Source organism: Desmodus rotundus, chromosome X (assembly GCF_022682495.2).
Source record: "Desmodus rotundus isolate HL8 chromosome X, HLdesRot8A.1, whole genome shotgun sequence".
Taxonomy (NCBI): Eukaryota; Metazoa; Chordata; class Mammalia; order Chiroptera; family Phyllostomidae; genus Desmodus; species Desmodus rotundus.
The window spans coordinates 9,129,506-9,148,673 of record NC_071400.1 but is presented as its reverse complement, the minus strand read 5'-3'; the positions used below and the strand labels follow the sequence as shown (position 1 = coordinate 9,148,673).

Here is a 19,168-nt window from a genome sequence, read left to right as displayed (position 1 = left end):
AGGGGGTGTTTTTTTGGTAAATGTTATTTATAAGGTTGAGAAAATTTCGTTCTATTCCTAATTTACTGAGAATTATTCTCACAAATGAGTGTTGGATTTTGCGAAACGCTTTTTCTTCATCTATTGAGATGATCTTATGGTGTCCTTTAATTGTGGCTTTATTTTAATATTAAACTAACCTTGCATTCCTGGGATAAACCCTATTTGGCCATGGTATATTATCCTTTTTATATATTGCTGGATTTAGTTTGCTGAAACTTTGTCAAGAAATTTTGTGTCTGTGTTGGCAAGGGATGTTGACCTGTTGTTTTCTTTCCTTGTCATGTCTTCGTCTGGTTTTACAATCAGGGCAATGCTCATCTTATAAAATGACTTGGGAAGTATCCCTGCCTCCTCTATTTTCTGAAAGACCTCATGTGAAATTGATAATACGTCTTACTTAAATGTTTGATGGAATTCATTTGAGTATGGAGTAAAAACATTTGAGCATGGAGTTTTCTTCATGGGAAGGTTTGAAATGATGAATTCTACTTCTTGAATAGTTATATGGCCATTCAGATTTTCTGTTTCTTCTTGCTTTCATGTTGATAATTTGTCTTCAAGGGATTTGCCAATTCATTCATAATATTCCCTTATCATTCTTTTAATGTCTATAGAGCTTTAGTGATATCCAGTCTTTCATTCCTAGTATTGCTAATTTCTGTCCTTTTTTTGTGATCATTTTAGCTTGTGGTTTATCAGTTTTATTGCACTGTAGTTTTTTTTTTTTCCAAAGATCCAGCTTTTAGTTTCATTGACTTTATTTTTCTCTTTTATTATTGCTGCTCATATCTTTGTTATTTCCTTGTATTGATTTTTAGTTCTTTGTCTAGTTTCTTATGATAGAAACTTAGTTCATTAATTTTAAACATTTTCTCTTTTCTAATATAAATATTTTATGTTATAAATTTTCATCTAAGCACTGCTTGAACTGTATCCCACAAATTTTGATATGTTGTCATTTTTATTCAAAATATTTTCTAATTTTCTTCTTTGATGGGTTATTCAGAAGCATGGGGTTTTAAAAATTAAGTTCCAAATATTTAATGACTTTCCAGATATTTTTCTATTTATATTAATTTTAATTTTCTTGTGCTCAGGTAACATACTTTGCATGAGTTTACTACTTTTATACTTACTGAAATTTGTTTCGTGACCCAGGGGATGATGTGTCTTGGTGAATGTTTCATATGCAATTTGCAAGGAATGCATATTTTGCTGTTATTGGATACCATTTTCTATCATTATTAATTAGGTCAGATAGGTTAAGAATGTTGCTTATGTCTTCTATATCCCTGATTTTCTGTGTGCTTGTTCCATCAATTACTGAGAGAATTGAAATCTCCAACCATAATTTTGGATTTGGCTGTTTTTCTTTTTAGTTGTGTCATTTTGGGTTTCATGTAGTTTTGAAGTTTTGTTATTAGATGTATACATTTTTAGGGTTATTATATGTTCTTGATTATTTGACCCTTTATTATTATGAAATATCCCCTTTATCTCTGGTAATATTCCTTGTTATGAAGTCTACTCTGTTTGATTTTAATATCGTCACAGCTATTTCCATATTATTATTATTTGTGTGGTATATATAACTCTTTCTGTCCTTTTAACCTATTGTATCTTCATATTTAAATGGTTTTTCTTGTAGACAGCATATAGCTGGGTCCTGATTTTTTATACATTTTGATAATCTTTGCCTTTTTGTCAGGGTTTCTAGACCATTGTCCTTTAAGTAAATTATTTATATGTTTATGTTTAAATCCATCTTTTTTTTAAAGATTTTATTTATTTATTTATTTTTAGAGAGAGGGGAAGGGAAGGAGAAAGAGAGGGAGAGAAACATCAATGTGTGGTTGCCTCTCACGTGCCCCCTACCAGTGACCTGACCCACAACCCAGGCACATGCCCTGACTGGGAATTAGAACCAGTGACCCTTTCATTCGCAGGCCGGTGCTCAATTCACTGAACCACACCAGGCAGGGCTAAATCCATCCTTCTATTTGTTTCCTATTTATCCCATGCGTTCGTTGTTCCTTTCTTTTATTTCCTGTTCTCTTTTGAATTAAATAAATATTTTTTAGGATTTAATTTATCTCTTTTATTTGCTTTTTAGCTATAAATTTTTTGGTGGTTGCTCTGGGGTTTAGAGTATACATTGTTAACTTATCATAGTCTCCCTTCAAATACTATTATACTACCTCATGTACAATATATCACTGTTATAACAATGTTCTCCCACTTTTCCCTTTCCTTCCTTTGTGCTATTGTAGTCAGATATTTTTGCTTTTGCATATGTTATAAATTCCATGATATATTTACTGTCTTGCTGTAAAAAATCAATTGTTTTTCTAATTTTTAAAGTATCAATTCATTTAAAATAAGAATAATAAATCCAGTACATGTTTGCACAAATAATGTGTTGTGATAAAAAAATAACGGTATTTTCCAAGGCAAAAAAAAATTTCATGAGAAGAAAACATTGGTATACATTTGTGCACATCCTTAACATCTGGCTATAATACATGACAGTTTATTTCTCATACCTGCTTCTACTGTCAGTGTGTTTTAACGTTTTTGTTAAAGTATATGAAGAAAATACAGCTTCCCATGGATACATAGTTGGAAAAGGATGGAGTATTTTAATAACATTTTCCAATAATTATGGATATTGTTCTTTGATATTCTACTACACAGGATTCTACAAATGATAGTTTCTTAAAGGTTAATGGTGGTGGAATCTGAAACCATATAAATGACCTTTTTACATACTGTTACATTGAAATTCAGTCATCTTATACTTTGAATGGATATTTGACCCATCTTATACATATTGATTTTTTGGAAAATATTGGTTGACTATGTTATGCAAATGTTGCAAATGTTGAAACATTTTATACAATATCAAAAAAATCATATTAACTGATATCACTGTTGATCTCATTGGAACAAAGCTTAAGTTTTGGGAAGCTGTCAAGCTTACAGTGGCAGAATGCTTTTCAAAATTCTAGTTTTCTCTGAAAGACATGAATATTATCAATGGCAACAAATAATGTCAGTGTTTATCCTAAAGTGATAGGCTTACTTCATTTTTGAGAAAATGTCTGCCAAGTACCCAAGTATTTAATCATGTTTTTTTCATCAGTTGTTCTTTCAGGCAAAAATGGTATTCCGTGAAAAGTGGCTACTTAAGCCACAAATTAATCACAGATGTGTTTTTCCTCAAGACAACTACCATAGTATAGTTTATAACAGAAGCAACTTCTGCATATCTCCTATTTTGTCACACAATATTAAATCCAGGATCAAGATTTAATAGTTTTTACTGTTTCACCAAGGACATTCTTAAATAAAATTGGATTTTTTTTTTTACTATGAGTACATGACAGTAAAGAAAAAAATAACTGCTGGTGTACTTTGGTGCTACTGCCTTAATTTGTACCATGGTGCCAGCAGTTTTGCCCGCCATTGCTTTTGGAGCTCCGTGCAAATATAAACCAAGCTGCTCCAGGATAAACCATGAGATTCAAACAAGTTACTCAGCATTTTCAATATTTTAGTACTACTTGTGTTTGTTGCCAACTGTGCACATAAAAAAGTCTTCAAAAATTAGTTAGTGCTGATACCACATGGCTACAAAGCAAAACAGCAAGTCCAGCCACATTGGTAGCCTTGGCTGTTTGTAAATTGAAAGTAGAATTCTGCAAATGAAGTAACAACTAAGTCTTCATGTTTAGAGCTAAATGTGTAAATAAACAAGTTACTTTACCACTGAAAAGAGACAGAGCTGTGAGTTATTTTACTAACTTTTCATCCAGTAAGCATTGAGCAATGTACATTGTCCAAGGCTTTATTGGTCTCGAGGCTATGATGTGCCTTTCTCCAGCCCACGCAGTGCAATAGTATATGCATAAGATGCTTCAGTGACCTTTTCATTTCTAGTTTGAAAAGCTCTAATAATTTGGGGAGTTTTGATAAGCTCATCATGTCCACATTTAAAATATTCAATTTTCCTTTAACTATCAATGAATGGTCTGAAAATGATGCCACCACTTAAATAGCAAATTATTTTGAAACTGTGAAAATATCCTGTGCATAAGACCCTAGAAGGTAAATTAATGACATATATAAAGATAGTTTTAATCATATTTTGTGTCTTACTTACAATTTCACCCTATCTCTTTGATGTAAATGCCTTCCTTCTGTGAGTCAGAGCCCTCACTAGTACTTCAGTTTCATCTTTTTCAGCTTCTTTAAACATAGATGTTGCAGCTCTGGTTTGAGAAAGCAAGTTTTCTGATCTCTTTTTACTAAGACATCAATCAATTCCTATTATGTTTCTATCTAGGTAAAGGTAAAGGTAAAATTCTGGGATTTCAAAAATAATAAAGTCCCAGTGATTAAATCAGGTATAGCTAAGGATACCTTTTCCATGCCCCTATCGTGGCTAGGATGTCCAATTACAGGTCTTGAGGAGGGAACTAAGGAAGCTTAAAGGAAGGGGCAAAGAGCAGATTTAGAGTCCAACCAGGCAAGACATCTCATAGTAGAGGCATCTGCTTAGAGGCCCCAGTAGGGGGCACAGGTAGGCTAGATAGCTGCTTTTACCAGTCAAGAGGTGCAATGATCAGGCTAGAATGCACCAGCTATGTCCAGTTCTGGATCATGGCCCCTGTACCCCCAGCTGGGCTGTGCCACCTTTGACTGGAATACATTGTTCCACTTACTCTGCCACTAGCTTCATAGACTGCCTCACCCCTCCATGGCCTTCCATGGCATTTCTTTGCAGTCAGCCACTAAGGGCTGCTCCCAACCTGACCCTAAATGATCATTTAAAGAAATTAAAAAGCCCTGGCTGGTGTAGCTCAATGGATTCAGTGCTGGCCTGCAAACCAAAAAGTCACTGGTTCAATTCCCAGTCAGGGCACATGCCTGGGTTGTGGGCCAGGTCCCTTCTCGGGGGCACGTGAGAGGCAACCACACATTGATGTTTCTCTCCCTCTCTCTCTCTCCCCCTTACCCTCTCTCTAAAAATAAAGTAAGTTTAAAAAATTAAAAGATGAGTTTAAAAAATCTTTTACATTTACCCATATATTTACCTTTTCCAGCATTTTTCAATCCTTTGTGCAGATCCAGGTTTCCACCTGGTAAAAGTTACATTCTGCCTAAAGAACTTCAGTTAATTTTTCTTATAATGTAGGTCTCCTAGCAACAAATTAAGCTTTGGTTTGAAAAGTATTTTGTGTTAACGGCTGAAGGATATTTTCACTGGGTATAGAGTTCTACGTTGATATTTTTTTCTTCCAGAATTTTAAAGCTGTCATTCCATTGTTTTCTTGCTTGCATATTTCCTCATGAGCAGTTCACTAACAATCTTATCTTTGTTCCTTTGGATAATATGTGCTCCCCACTTTGGGGTGGAGGGCTGCTTTTAACTTTTCTCTTTGTGATTAGCTTTCCGCAGCTTGATTACAGTTTGCCCTGGTGTGGTTTTTGTGTTTATCCTGTTTACAGCTTCTAGGATCTGAAGGTTTATAGTTTTCATTAAATGTGGAAATATTTCAGCTATCATTTCTATCCTTTCTTTTCTCTACTTGTAATTCCAGTTAAACTTATGTTAGACCAGTTTTATTATCCCATAGGTCATTGCAGTGCTTTAAATGGTTTTAGTCTTTTATTTCTCTCTCTGATTCATTTTGAGAGTTTCTATCGCTTTGCTTCCAAGTTCATTGATCTTTTCTTCTGCAGTTTATAACTGCTCTCAATCTTATCCAGTGAGATTTTCCTCTCAAATATTTTATTTTTCATATCTAAAATTTCTATTTTTAAAAATATTTTTCAATAAAATAAAATCTTTTAAGAAAAGATAACCAGGAAAAATCTTCCATTTCTCTGATCATTGTGTTCATGTTTTCTTTACATCCTTCGACATACTGAGCATATTTATAATAGCTGTTTTAGGATTCTTGTCTACTAACAGAGATAATATATATCTGCCATTTCTGAACCTGTTTCTGTTGACTGATTTTTCTTCAGTTTATAGATCCCATTTTTCTGCTTCCTTGTATGTTTAGTTATTTTTAAAATTGAATAACTAACATTGTGAATATTACATTGTTGGGTGCTGGATGTCTTTGTATTAATTTAGACATGATTGTATTTTTTCTGATAAGTTATTCTGGATCAACTTGATCCTTTTAAGGTTCATTTTAAAGCTAATTTAGAGTATGTCTTGAGTAGTATTTACTCTTGGGCTAATTTAGCCTATTTAGAAGGCACTGCCCCTCTGAAGTCTCTATTGATGCCTCACATATTCAGTGAGGTCTCTCTACTTGGGCCCTGAGTGACCTCTAGGAAGTGTCCATCTTATAACTCCTCATTAACTGTTTCCCTGGAAGTTTTTCTAGACTATCTTTGTAAAGTTTTACCCTATACATGTTCAGATTGGTATTCAGCAAAAAACTTAAGGGAATTCTATTATATTTCTAGAACTCTTTTTGGCTTAGCTCCACCCCACAATTTCTTAGTACCTTGGCCTTTCTGAACTCCAGTCTCTGTCTCCTCTATTCAGAGATTGCCAGACTGTTTGGATCCCCCCACCCCTGCACAATGCTCCAGGGATTACCTCCAGGTAGGAACCTGGGGTGATGATACCACTCACCCTATTTGTATTCCTTTTCTCTCAGATCACTCTCTTATACTGCATATTGTCAAATGTCTAAAAATGTGTTTCCTATATTTTATCAGTCTTCCAATTGTTTCTAAAGAGAAAATAATTCCACATCCTCTTTCCCCTCATACAGAAGCAGAAACTCTTTACTTATCTGCTTTTAAATTTTTTCTGCGTACATTTTTTATGGATATTTTTACTGAATATAAAATTCTGCTTAGAATTTTCTTGTCCTCGTTGTCTCCATCATTTCTGATGGAAAGCCAGACTTGTTTTAAATCATTGTTTCCCTCTATACAATATGTTTTTATTTTCCCTCTGGCTGCCTTTACAAACTTATGTTTGCTTTTCAGAACTTAGACCATGAAGTACCTCAGTGTGCTTTTTTTGTATTTATCCTGTTTGGAATTCCCTGAGTTCCTAAATCTGTGAGTTGAAGTTGTGGATATAATTTGGAAAATTATCAACTGGAATTTCTTCACATTCATTTTTGCCCTATTTTTTTCTCTTCTATCTTTTTGGGACTTTAGTTAGATGGACTGACACTGTCTTACAAGTCACTGAAGCTCTCACCAATTTTTCCAATATTTTTTCTCTATAGTTCAATTTGCTTCATTTCCATTGACCTATCTTCAAGTATAGTAATTCTTTCTTCTTTAGTATCAATCTGATATTAATCCTATCCAACAATTTTTTATCCCATCCAATTATTGTTTTAAACTTCTCATTTTGAAATGGTTTTCAGATCCATGATTTCAAAGATGTACAAAGAGATTCCATGTTCTCTTCATTCAGTTTCCCCCCATTGCAACATGTTATGTAACTCTAATACAATATTAAAACCAGGAAATTAACAGTGGTACAATCCACAGACCTCATTCAGATATCACCGGTATTACCCTCACTCATTCATGTGTGTGCATGTGCGTATTTAATCCTATGCAATTTTATCACAGATATAGATTGATATAGCCACTACCACAATGAGGATACCAAACTGTTCTGTCACCACAAAGACCTGTCTTGTGCTACTCTTTTATAATCACACCTGCCCCCTTCTCTTCCCCTACACCATCTCTGATCATTTCAGCCCCTAATCTGTTATCTATATCTATAGTTTTTTACCTAGAATATGTGATATAAATGGAATTAGGCAGTATGTGAGCTTTTGAGATTCACTTTTTGACTCAGCTTAATTACCTTGAGATCTATCCAAGTTGTTCAATGCATCAGCAGTTCATTTGTTGTTGTTGTTGCTGAGTAGTATTCCATGGTATAGGTGTGCCATAGTTTGCTTAACCACTTGTCCATAGAAGAACATTTGGATAGTTTCCAATTTTTGGCTACTAAAATTAAATATTCATGTACAGCTTTTATGTGGGTATAAATTTTCCTATTTCTGGGATCAATGCCCAGTAATGCAATTGCTGGATGACAGTATAGGTAAGTACAGATTTACTCTTTTAGGAAACCTACTCCTGCTTTCTTTTTGTTACTAGTATAGTAAATAGTATATCCTATCTTTTCATAGTGAATCATTTTTATTTCAGTTCCTCATATTGTTATATTTGAAGTGACTTTCCTGTAGACAAAATATAGTTGCGTTGAGTTTTTTAACGCATTCTGACAATCTCTTTTAATTGGCATGTTTAGTGCCTTTAATTCATATGTTAGGACTTATGTCTGCCTTTTTGTTTGTTTGTTCCCTTTTTTCCCTCCTGCTTTCCTGTGGATTTGTTGGACATTTTTTTATGAATTCCATTTTTATTTATCTATTCCATAGTGTTTTAAATGTGTCACTTTGTATAGATTTTTTTAGTGGTTGCTTTAGATATTTGACCATATATATATAACTTATCGCAGTCCTGTTGGTATCAACATTTTGTCACTTTGAGTGAACCCCAGAAACCTTACCTGCCTTTTTGTATTCTTACCTTTCACTCTAATATAATATCCAGTGTTAAGAGTTTTTGCTTCAACCATCAAACATAATTTTTAAACTTAAAAAGGAATAGAAAAGTCTTCTGTATTTACCCAAATTTTTACTCTTTCTGTTATCCTTTTTCCCTTCTTGATGCTCTAAATTTTCTTCTTTTATTTATTTTTCTGTTTGGAGAAATTCCTTTGACCATTCTTTTGGGGTATGTCTCAAGAAGACAAGTTCTCTTTGTTTTTCTTCTGCCTTCATTTATCTTTCCCTCTTGATTTCTCTTTTACCTTATGGCCTCCATGGTTCCTGATGAGAAATCTACTATCATTCAGATCATTGTTATTGTTCCCATATTGGTGAAAAAGTAAAATGATGCATCATTTCTCTCTACCCGCTTTGAACTAAAAAATTTTTTTTGTTTAATCTTCACCCAAAAATATGTTTATGAGCAAGAGGAAAGGATGGGTGGGGGGAGGGAGAGAGAGAGAGACCTATGTGAGAGAGAAACATTGATTGGTTGCCTCCCGTATGTGCCCCAACTGGGGATCAAACCTGCAACCTAAGCATGTGCCCTGACCAGGGATCAAACTTGCAACCTTTTGGTGTACAGGACAATGCTCTAACCTACTGAGCCACCTGGCCAGGGCTACTTTTAAGGGTTTTTTTTTTTTTTTTGGTCTTTATTTTTCAGATATGTGATTATGGTGTGAGTTGTATGGATTTCTTTGGGTTTTTCCTGTTTGAATTCATTCAGGTTCCTGAATTTGTAGTATTCTCTTTTACCAAATGAGGGGAAGTTTCAGCCATGATTTCTTTAAATATTTTTTTCAATGTCACCTTCTTTATCTTCTCTTTCTGGGACTCTGATGACATAAATGTTTGATCTTGTTATCACACAGGATGCTAAGTATCTGTTCATTATTTTTCAGTCATTTTGGTTTTGTTCACATGGAGTAATTTTTATTCTATATTTCAAATTCACTGATTCTTTTAAAAAAGTACTTACTAGTTGTTTTTTTTTCACTGATTCTTTTCTCTATCATCTCCATTCTTCTATTAAGCCCATTCAGTAAGTGTTTTATTTTGGTTATTATATTGTGCTTTTCAGTTCTAAAATTTCCATTCTTTATGTTTGCTATTTCTTTATTGATAGTTTCTGATTTTCCTATTTGTTCATATCGTGTTTGTAATTGCTTCTTGAAATACTTCTTATGATAGCTGCCTTAATTCTTTCAGATAATTGTAACATATGTGTCATCTTGATGTTACCATCTGTTGTCTTTTCTCATTCAAGTTGAGATGTTTCTGTTTCTTTGTATGATGAGTGAATTTGTATTTTAACCTGGAGATTGGATCTTATATTATGAGATTCTGGCAACTCTGTGCTCTGAACCTCAGGGTAATAAGTCTGTAGATCTCTCCTTGAGCTCTACCACACACCACCCAAAATATGTATAACTATGACACCCAGTGCAGTTCCCTTCTTTTGAAGGTTGAATTCCCTCTACTTTGTGCCTGTTTTTTGGATGCTCTCTAATACCTTCAACTTGTCATGATGGTTAGTCTGATAGAAGCTCTTCTGTCATTATCAAATCCAAAAGTCAGAATTTACTTTTCATTGTATGCCTTTTGACACATACATGTATGCATGACTACTTTAAAAATGTAAATAATTTTTTTAAATTAACACTAAAAATTAATGAACGTATTTATCAGACAGACCTACTTTCATCGACCAGCTCCAAGGAGTTATAAAGAAAGTATATAGTAGACAAGTGGAGCAAATTACTTAACCAGTCTGTGCCCAAATTTCCTTACTATAAAATGAGTTTTACTATAAGGATATCATAAGGATTGAATGCATTGGTCTAGGTAACATGCTTACAAGTAGCTGGAATATATAAATAACATATATACACATATAAGTAATATAAATTAAATTTTAGATATTATTATTAATGTCTGAAATATTGATAAAACTCCTCACAAGCAAAGACCTGATTTTTCTTAGTCCCTCAATGCTGAGAATTTGGTGCCCAGCAAGGGCCTAATAATGTTATTTTTTAAAATGAACATAGTGCTACTATAATGGATGTTATGTAGATTAAGCCTAACAGTCCTTACTGACACTGTGGCTCACAGAACAAAATATTGAAAACACATCTCAATGAGATATTATTGTTTTATGTGAACATATGTGAATATGAGTAATCACAAATACTAGAAATTTTATATTTGAATTTTATATTTAGATAAGGGGACAGTAGCAGGCATTCAGCAAACTATCCTCCTATTATAGAAAGGCTTCATAGAGGTAGGATTTAGAAACTCTTTCCAAAAAGAATATAACATTCATTAAGTACTTTTTGTACCTCATACAAGTATATACATATGCTAGGTCCTTTTAATATAGTATCTCATTTATGTTTCTAAGCAACCCAGGAAGGTAGGCATTCCCCCCATTTACCTATGAGAAAAGTAAGACTCAGAAAGTAATTTGGCCAGGATTAAAATAGCAGAGCCAGTAAATAGCAGCACCAAGATTGAAACTCAAATTTTTCAAATTTCTGGGCTTATCCTTTTGCCCCCTACTTTCAGTGATAAGACCCAGGGCTTTAGTATAAAGAATGCATAGGAAAAAAATAAACATTTGTTAAGCATCTAATACTGCTGGCCACACAATGTGCCACATGCATTATTACATTTTGTTCTAAAAGCATTATTTTATCAAATTCTGCCAATAACCCTATAAAAAGAAAGAAAACTAATATTTGTTGAGTACCTGCTGTGTACCTGACGCTTCGTGGGGTTTGTATAAGTTACCTCCTATGACTTTCTGACAGCCCAGTGAAACCTGTTGTCTCTACAGCTAGGAAGAAACTGAGCTGAGCTTCCACCACACTTGCTTGATTCCCAAGAGAGGACTAAAGAACACCGCTCCAGGACACATATTTCTAAGCACTTTGCAAATCATTCATTCCACAAAACATAACTTTTTGAAGTACAGTCCAGACAACCAAAAATGTCTCCATACCAGCAGCTTTTTAACATTTGGGGTGGTCAAGGACCCTTTTGAAAATCTGATGGCCCCTCCTCCCAGTTAAATGCTGACAGCACTCAGCAATTTCCTAAAGCCCATCAATGGAGTCTTTGTTTAAAACAAACAAACAGAAACCTCTAAAGAACAAAAATAAATCTTAAGAAACAAGAAAGCTTATTAAATCTTCAATTATTGAATTTTACAAATCCTTTAGAACACTAAAATCTATATTTGGATAGTCTATTATGTTTCACAAAGTATGTTTCTCTTTTGGTTCTTTTAGCCTCAGCACTGTTGACTTTCTTGGTGGTATAATTCTTTGTTGTGTGTGTGTGTGGGGCTATCCTATGTTTTATAGGATGCTGAGCAACATCTCTGCCTTCTACTCACTAGATGCCAGTAGCACACTCCCTGCGCCTCTTCCCGTTTTGACAACCAAGAATTTACCCAGAGACTGCTGAGTGTCCCCTGGGGGGAGGGAAAATTGAGAACCACTGGTTTGTAGTAATTGCAGTCGTCACTCCTGAGTCACTCACAGCATAAAGGGCCTAAGAACCAGACTTTTAAAAAGTGTATCCTTTTCTTGCTTGATTAAGGTCTCCCACAATACTTCTAAACTGGGTTGAACAAGATGATTCATCTCAACAATTAAATTGCTAACTGAAGTTGTAAAGATTTTCCTTACATAAGAGACCAAAAAGAAAGTTCATATAGCTCCCCCCACTTTATTAAATGATTGACTTTTCAAGTAATTGCTCATTCAAAGAATATGTATTGAATGCTAATCATGTTGCAGACACTGTACCAAGTGCTGGGGCTACAGTGGTGAACAGTGTATTTAGATGTGTCTTCTGCATCATGGAATGTGCAATCCAGTTAGAAAGACAGACTACAGAACACACAAACAGTGAGTGAAAATAATTCTAAACTGTAATAACTATCACGATGGAAGTACACAGAGTGCTGAGGTAGAGACTAACAAAGGGATTCAGGTGGGGTCTCTAGGAAAAAAAGCCTTTCTGAAGATGTGATGTTTAAGGCTAGAACTTAAAGGGTGAGAAGAAAACACCCAGGTTAAAAACAAAAACAAAAACTAGAGGGCAAGTGTCCCAGGCAGAGTATGCAATCATGTGCAAAGACCCTAAAGTGAGAAAGAGCTTGGTGTGTTCTGGCCACCAAAAGAGGACCACCATAACTAGTGCTAGTGAAGAAAGGGTGAGGAATGTGAGATGGGATGGGCAAGGACCAGATCCTGCAGGGCCCTATAGGCCAAGGGAAGGAGTTGGATCTTATTTTTAATATACTGGGGAGACACTGAAGGCTTTTAACCAGGAGATGTATCATGATTTGATGTACATTTTAAAATCACTCTGGCTTTTGTGTGGAGTAGGGAGGAGGTGGCAAGTATGGAAGCATAGACATGAATAGGAGGCCAGTGCCAGTTGAGAGATGATGGTAGCAGTAGAAATGGAAAGAATGACATATTTTAGAGATAGGATTGACATCATAAGATAATAAATTACATGTAGAGGGTGAGGGAAATGGAGGAATCACGGTTTCTACTGGGACATTTAGGTACATAGTAGTAGGATTTATTGAATTGGGAAAACCAGCTTGGTAAAAAAGAGAGACATTTTGTTTTCCTGGCCAACTAAGCCAGGAAATGTTGTGGATACCTCACTAGTTATTCAGTGAAAAGGGGAGCTATTTAGTTCAACTAAAATTTATTAAGTACCTACTGTATGTTGGGCATGATGCTAAGTGCTAAGGGTACAGAGAAGTAAAAGACATGTCCCTTTGCTCAACAAGGTTACAGCCCAGCAGTGGAAATGAACAGAGACAACTTCAATTGGCTTTGTTAAGTGTTAAGTTAGAGGCATGCACAGGGTCTATAAAGTCATAGAAGAGAGCCAATTAGTCTGACTGGGGCAGGGGTGTGGGGGTCATGGATGGTATCCTGAATAGGATTCCCAAGCCGAGGAATGAGCTGAGTATTATTAGCCAGGCATGTAAGTATGTGAAAACAGAGGAGGTTAAGGAAACAGCAATAGAAAGGCACACAGATATGGAACAGCATGACACTTCTAGGAAATTATAAACAATGCAATATTACTAGAACATAAACCTGAACACAGGGAATGGGAGGAGATGAGAGTGGATACATAATATTGACAAGAGCTAACAATTATTGAGCACTTACGTGCCGGATATAGATATGTCATGAAATTCTCAATTATAATCCTCATGATTATAATACAGGTATGGAAACTGAGACAGAAGAAGATTGGGTACCTTGCCCAAAGTCGCACACTGCCAGGGCTGAAATTCAGACCAGGCTGTTTAACTCCACAGTCCATGCTGTTAACCACAGAATGTTGTACGTGTCATGCTGAAGAACTGAGAATGTACCCACTGGCAGTGACATGATTGGATCTCTGTTTTGATGAGATGACTCAGGATGAGTTTAAGAAAGGCCAGCGAGTGACCTGGCCGGTATGGCTCAGTTGGTTGGGAGTCATCCTTCAGAGCCAAAGGTCACTGGTTCCATTTCTGGTCAGGGCAATGCCCGCATTGTGGGCCTGGTCCCCAGTTGGGGTGCGTGTGAGAGGCAAGCGATCGGTGTTTCTCTCCCTCTCTTTCTCTCTCCTTTCCCCTCTCTCTAAAATAATTACATAAAATCTTTTAAAAAAGAGAGAGAGGCCAGGGTAGAAACTGCCACAATAGATCAGGCAAGTGATGAAAAGAACTTGAAGGAGGGAATGGAGACAAGAAAAAGATTTATGAAATTTTTAGGAGACAGAACTAGCACAACTTGGTGATTAGTTTGATTCTGAGGGTAAAGGAGAAATCTACGGTGTCACCATTTGTTCTGGTTTGGATGAATGGATGACGTCCCTGTATGACAAATATAGGATGAGAAGCACCAAGTGAACCATTTTTCACATTGAGTACTAGCTGCCAATGGAACACCCAAATGGATCTGACCAACACGCAATTGGATATGAGTCTTAAGTTCAGGGGGTAAGTCATGACTGAATATAGACCCGAGTAAAACCGTGAGAGTAAATGAGATTACATGTGGAGAGTGTATAAGAAAGAAACCCTAGGACCAATGAGGGAATCTTAGAGAATTTCAGTTTTAAGGGACCAGCAAACATGAACTCATAAAGGAGACTGAAAAGGTATATCAAGGATAAAGCATTATAGCACAGCAATTAAAATAATGGACTCTGGACCTAGCCTATGTGATTTTATACCTTCAAGCTCTGTCACTTACCAGCTGTGTGACTTTGGGCAACTTACTTCACCTCTCAAAGCCTCAATTGTTGCAGGATTAAATGTACACATAATAGATATAAAGCCCTTAGAATAGTCCCTGATGAACACACTGTATGTATTAGCCAATACTTAGGAAAATACAGAGTAGAATCACTGAAACCAGAAGTTGAAAGTTTAAAAAATGAAGAGAATTCTCAGATGTGTCGGATGCAGCTAAGTCCAATAAGCTGAGAACTTACAAGTATGAATTAGATGTGGCAAAATGGAGGCTATTGGAAGCCTTGATCAGAGGCATTTCAATACAATGGAAGGGGCAGAGGCCAGACGATAGTGGATTAAGTGCTGAATCGAAGGCAAAGAAAATGACTGCAATAGGCAAGGCTAACTCTTTCAGGAAGGTTGTTGTATAAGGAAAAATTGTAAGTGAAAAAAAGAAATATATATTCAATATAAGGATGATCACCTTAGCTTTTTTGTTTACAATAACAAAAACACAAACCTATCCTAAATATCCAAGAGTGAGGGGATGTGAGGTTGATAGCACAGTTGGGGAAAATGGTAAACATTGGAACAGTAATTGAGAATGGGAGAAGGAGCTGAGTAGAGACAAGTTATAGGATAACGAAAAAGCTTGGAAAGTGTGCCTGAAGTTAGAAACCATACATTGGTAGTGCTAGTCTGTCCAGTGGTACAGTTTTCTTCAATGATGACAGAACAGAGAAGGAAAATGGGGGGGGGGTCTGGAATGGTGATTATCCAGGCAGATGGGTAAAAGGACAGAGGTTGAAAGTAATGGTGAAAGAGAATTCCAATCCAATCCTGTTGTCTAGGCTGGACATCAGGCTGAAAGGGAGCAGACAAACCAGGAGGAAATAGGGCTCAGAGCACTGGTATGTCCCTGTAAGGTCAGAAAGCAGAAAGAGGGGTAAAGGCACAAGAGAATTGGTAGGACCAGAACTTGGACTCAGAGTGTCTAAGATATTGGAGGCAGCATGATAGAAAGGGCATAGATTTTGGAATCAGAAAGAGTGGAACTTGAATTATAGCTCTGATATTAAACCTAATAGCTTCCCCTTATCTGTATTTTTGCCTTTCACTGTTTCAATTCCTCATAATCAACTGCAGTCTGAAAATATTAAATGAAAAATTCCAGAAATAAACAATGTATACGTTTTAAATTTTGTACTGTTCTGAATAGCATGATGAAATCTCACACCATCCCTCCTCATCCTGCCCAGGATGTGAATCATCCCTTTGTCCAGAGTATCCACTCTGTATATACTCTCCAACCATTAGTCACTTAGTAGCTGTCTCAGTTATCAGATCAATTGTCACAGTAGCACAGTGCTTGTGTTCAAGCAACCCTTATTTTACTTAATAATGCTATATTTGCATAATTTTTACAGTGCATTGTTACTTGTTCAATTTTACTATTAGTTATTGTTGTTAATCTCTTACTGTGCCTAATCTATAAATTAATCTTTATCACAGGAAATATGTGTTGGAAGAAGCATAGTATATATAGGGTTCGGTACTATCTGTGGTTTCAGGCATCCACTGGAGGTCTTGAACTATAGTCCCATGGTGGATAAGGGAGAACTACTGTAGTTATATTGATGCCAGGCAGTACCTGGGGAGGCCAAGGGAGGCCTCAGCCTGATCCAGGTTCTTGTCATGAAACAAGAAGGAATTCAAGAGTGTGACAGAAAGATTTACCAAAGCACAGTAAATTTATTAAAGTAATAGTATGCACTCAAGAAGTGACAGCAGGCAACCTGGGAGAATGAGAAGTGCCAACGGGTTCTGGGTAGAAAGTTTTTATCACTGTTGGCAAGAGGGAATAGGGTGGTCCTCTGCTTCTGACATTGGTGGGGTGACTGCCAACATGGCTTGTCCTTGTCTCTCCTCTCTTGATAGGGATTTTTTTTTTGTCTTCCCAATTAGAGGAGGACAATTGGGGAGGGAGAAGCGGGGGAACAGGTGGTCAGTGAAGGTCATGTCTGTGATGTCCCAGCCAAGACAGAGAAGGGGAGGGCTAGAGCTTGGGGCCTTCATTCCCTATTCTAACTCTCCTGCCTCATAAATCCCCACTGAGAGATTTTGATCCCATAATCATATAGGAAGATAAAGGGTTGGTGGTCAGTCTTCTGTAGTTGCTTCAGGATGACAGTAGGCATAGACCCTGTCTAGCCTGGGATTGAAAATCTCTTTCTATCTGACCTAGGACCCAAGCTCTATATCCCCTGGATGTTAAGATATAGGCTGGAATCCTTGGGGTGTCATCATCTTTATATGAAACTGTTGTAACCTAGAACATAGAAACTTAAAGAGAAGATTAAAAGGCATGGACCAAATAATAAAAGGAAGAAAATAGTTATTAATGGACCAAAGAGTAGAAAAAGCCAGGTAGAAGAAGGGAGAGCTTATTGTACCTGTCCTGGACTGAAGACAATATTTAAATTGTTTCTGGATCTCTGTGTCAAAATATATGTCAGAGGTTAGGAAGGGCTTCCTATGTAATACAGCAAAAGGGCTTAGTTCCAGGTTTGATTTGGGAGCTCCTCTGTACCTTAGGAGGGCTATGGGCAGGAGCTCGAACCATGTATCTGATGTCCCCTGGCATAATTTTACTAAGATTTTCTTTACGGTATGTTTAGCCTTTTCTACCTTTCCTGAAGACTGAGGCCTCCATGAGCTATGCAAATGATAGTTAATGTCTAGAACTTGGACTATCCGTTGGGTAATTTTGACCATAAAGGAAGGGCTATCGTCACTTTGGAGGCTTTGAGTCAGTCCAGACCTTGTTATGATCTCTTTAAGGAGGGCCTAAAGGCAGAGTTGAAGGTGCCTGAGGGAGTGTCCCAGGGGAATCTTCCTGGTCTCTGGCTTTTGTGTTCCTGTGGATTATCTATTGGGCTTGATGGAGGCACTAACAGGAGAGGATCGTCTAGGATGTCTAAAAGGCCCTGGGGAGGGCTAGAAGAAGGGAAATAGACATAGAAGATCTTACGGGAGCCTCGTTTCTGTGGCTCTTAGTATAGGGCCATGAGGACTTGTGTATAAGGGATTTTTGTCAATTTTTTCCTTGGTATTTATAGAAGAGATCTAATTGAAGAATAGTATTGTAATTTAAGGTCCCATTTTTAGGCCATGTTTCCCCATTCCCTAACTTATATTGGGGCTATACCATACTACAAAAAAATAATTTTTTGTGTCTTAAACAGTCTAATTTGAAGTCCTTCCAGTTAGCTAGAATGCAGCCTAGGCGAGTCCTCAGGAATAGACAAGCAGTTTCCCATAATGCCTGGAGAAAGAAAAGGGGTGTGCTAGTGAGGGTTAGGCATCCCACCTAGTCCTCCAACTAGCAGGTAGGCTAGGAGGGTTTGAACTTAAGGAGCCAGGCATCCGCCATGCCCTTAAGTCCAGTCAACCTATCCCGGCCATCTGCAGGGTGAACCAGTATGGTTCCTCCTACCATGGGCCCATGGCTCCCCAGCCAGTGGGATCTGTCCAAGCATAAGGGAGCTGCTAGGGGAAGGGAGGCCCTCAGAGGGAGCAGGTTCATGATGGCCCAGGTGCTACCCCCTCCTTTTGGGCCCATAAAGGCCATGGCCAATTATTAAGTCTGGGATGCTGAAGGAAGGCCACAATAGTCATGAGGCCATAGAATAGTCTGTAAGAGTTTCAGTTTGCACTTGGACCAGGTAAAACTGAGTCATATGGAGATTCTGAAGAAAGTACGGACATCTGGTTCCTAGATAAAAAGGAGAAAATTTGATAAAAGCTGTTTTTTATGAAAGGCAGAGATGAAACAAGGCAAATCAATGTAGGCAAACTGACCAGCAACTGCAGGCAAGCAACTTACTCCTCTGGGGTGTGGGTCTGAGGCTCTTGGTAATATATGGGGGGGTTCTTGAGAGGGAGTCTGAGAGAGACACAGAGACAGACAGAGATACCCAGCTGGGAGTTTCTGGAGAAACGATCAGGGAGAGAGCCTCAAACTGCAGCTCTCTGGCGGCAAGTCTCACAGAGTGCATTTGTAAAAGAAAGAGACCCTCTTGTTTGGCTAACACACAGTATAATTCTGGTCTATTAAGCACTAACTTTGCCAGAGAAGTGTGTATTGCCCCCAGAGAGTCTGTGGTGTCCTTGATTGACTTGTGTTGTTAGTTCCCATAGCCCCATATGAAGCCTCACAGTAAGCAAGTCC

The 19,168-nt window shown here is 37.0% G+C and overlaps 1 protein-coding gene across 2 annotated transcripts in view; it reads left to right on the top strand.

Moving 5' to 3' along the window:
* HDAC8 (histone deacetylase 8) overlaps positions 1-19,168 on the top strand; it is a 236,960-nt gene that overhangs the window by 110,457 nt on the left and 107,335 nt on the right. Inside the window, exon 10 of one of the 2 annotated variants that reach the window (XM_045191243.3) lies at positions 12,073-17,417. The exons of the other annotated variant lie outside the window; for it this stretch is intronic. Within the exon in view, the coding sequence (XP_045047178.1) occupies positions 12,073-12,111 (39 nt within the window). The 3' untranslated portion in view covers positions 12,112-17,417. Of the gene's footprint in view, positions 1-12,072; positions 17,418-19,168 lie in introns of those variants that run through there. 2 annotated transcript variants of the gene reach the window in all.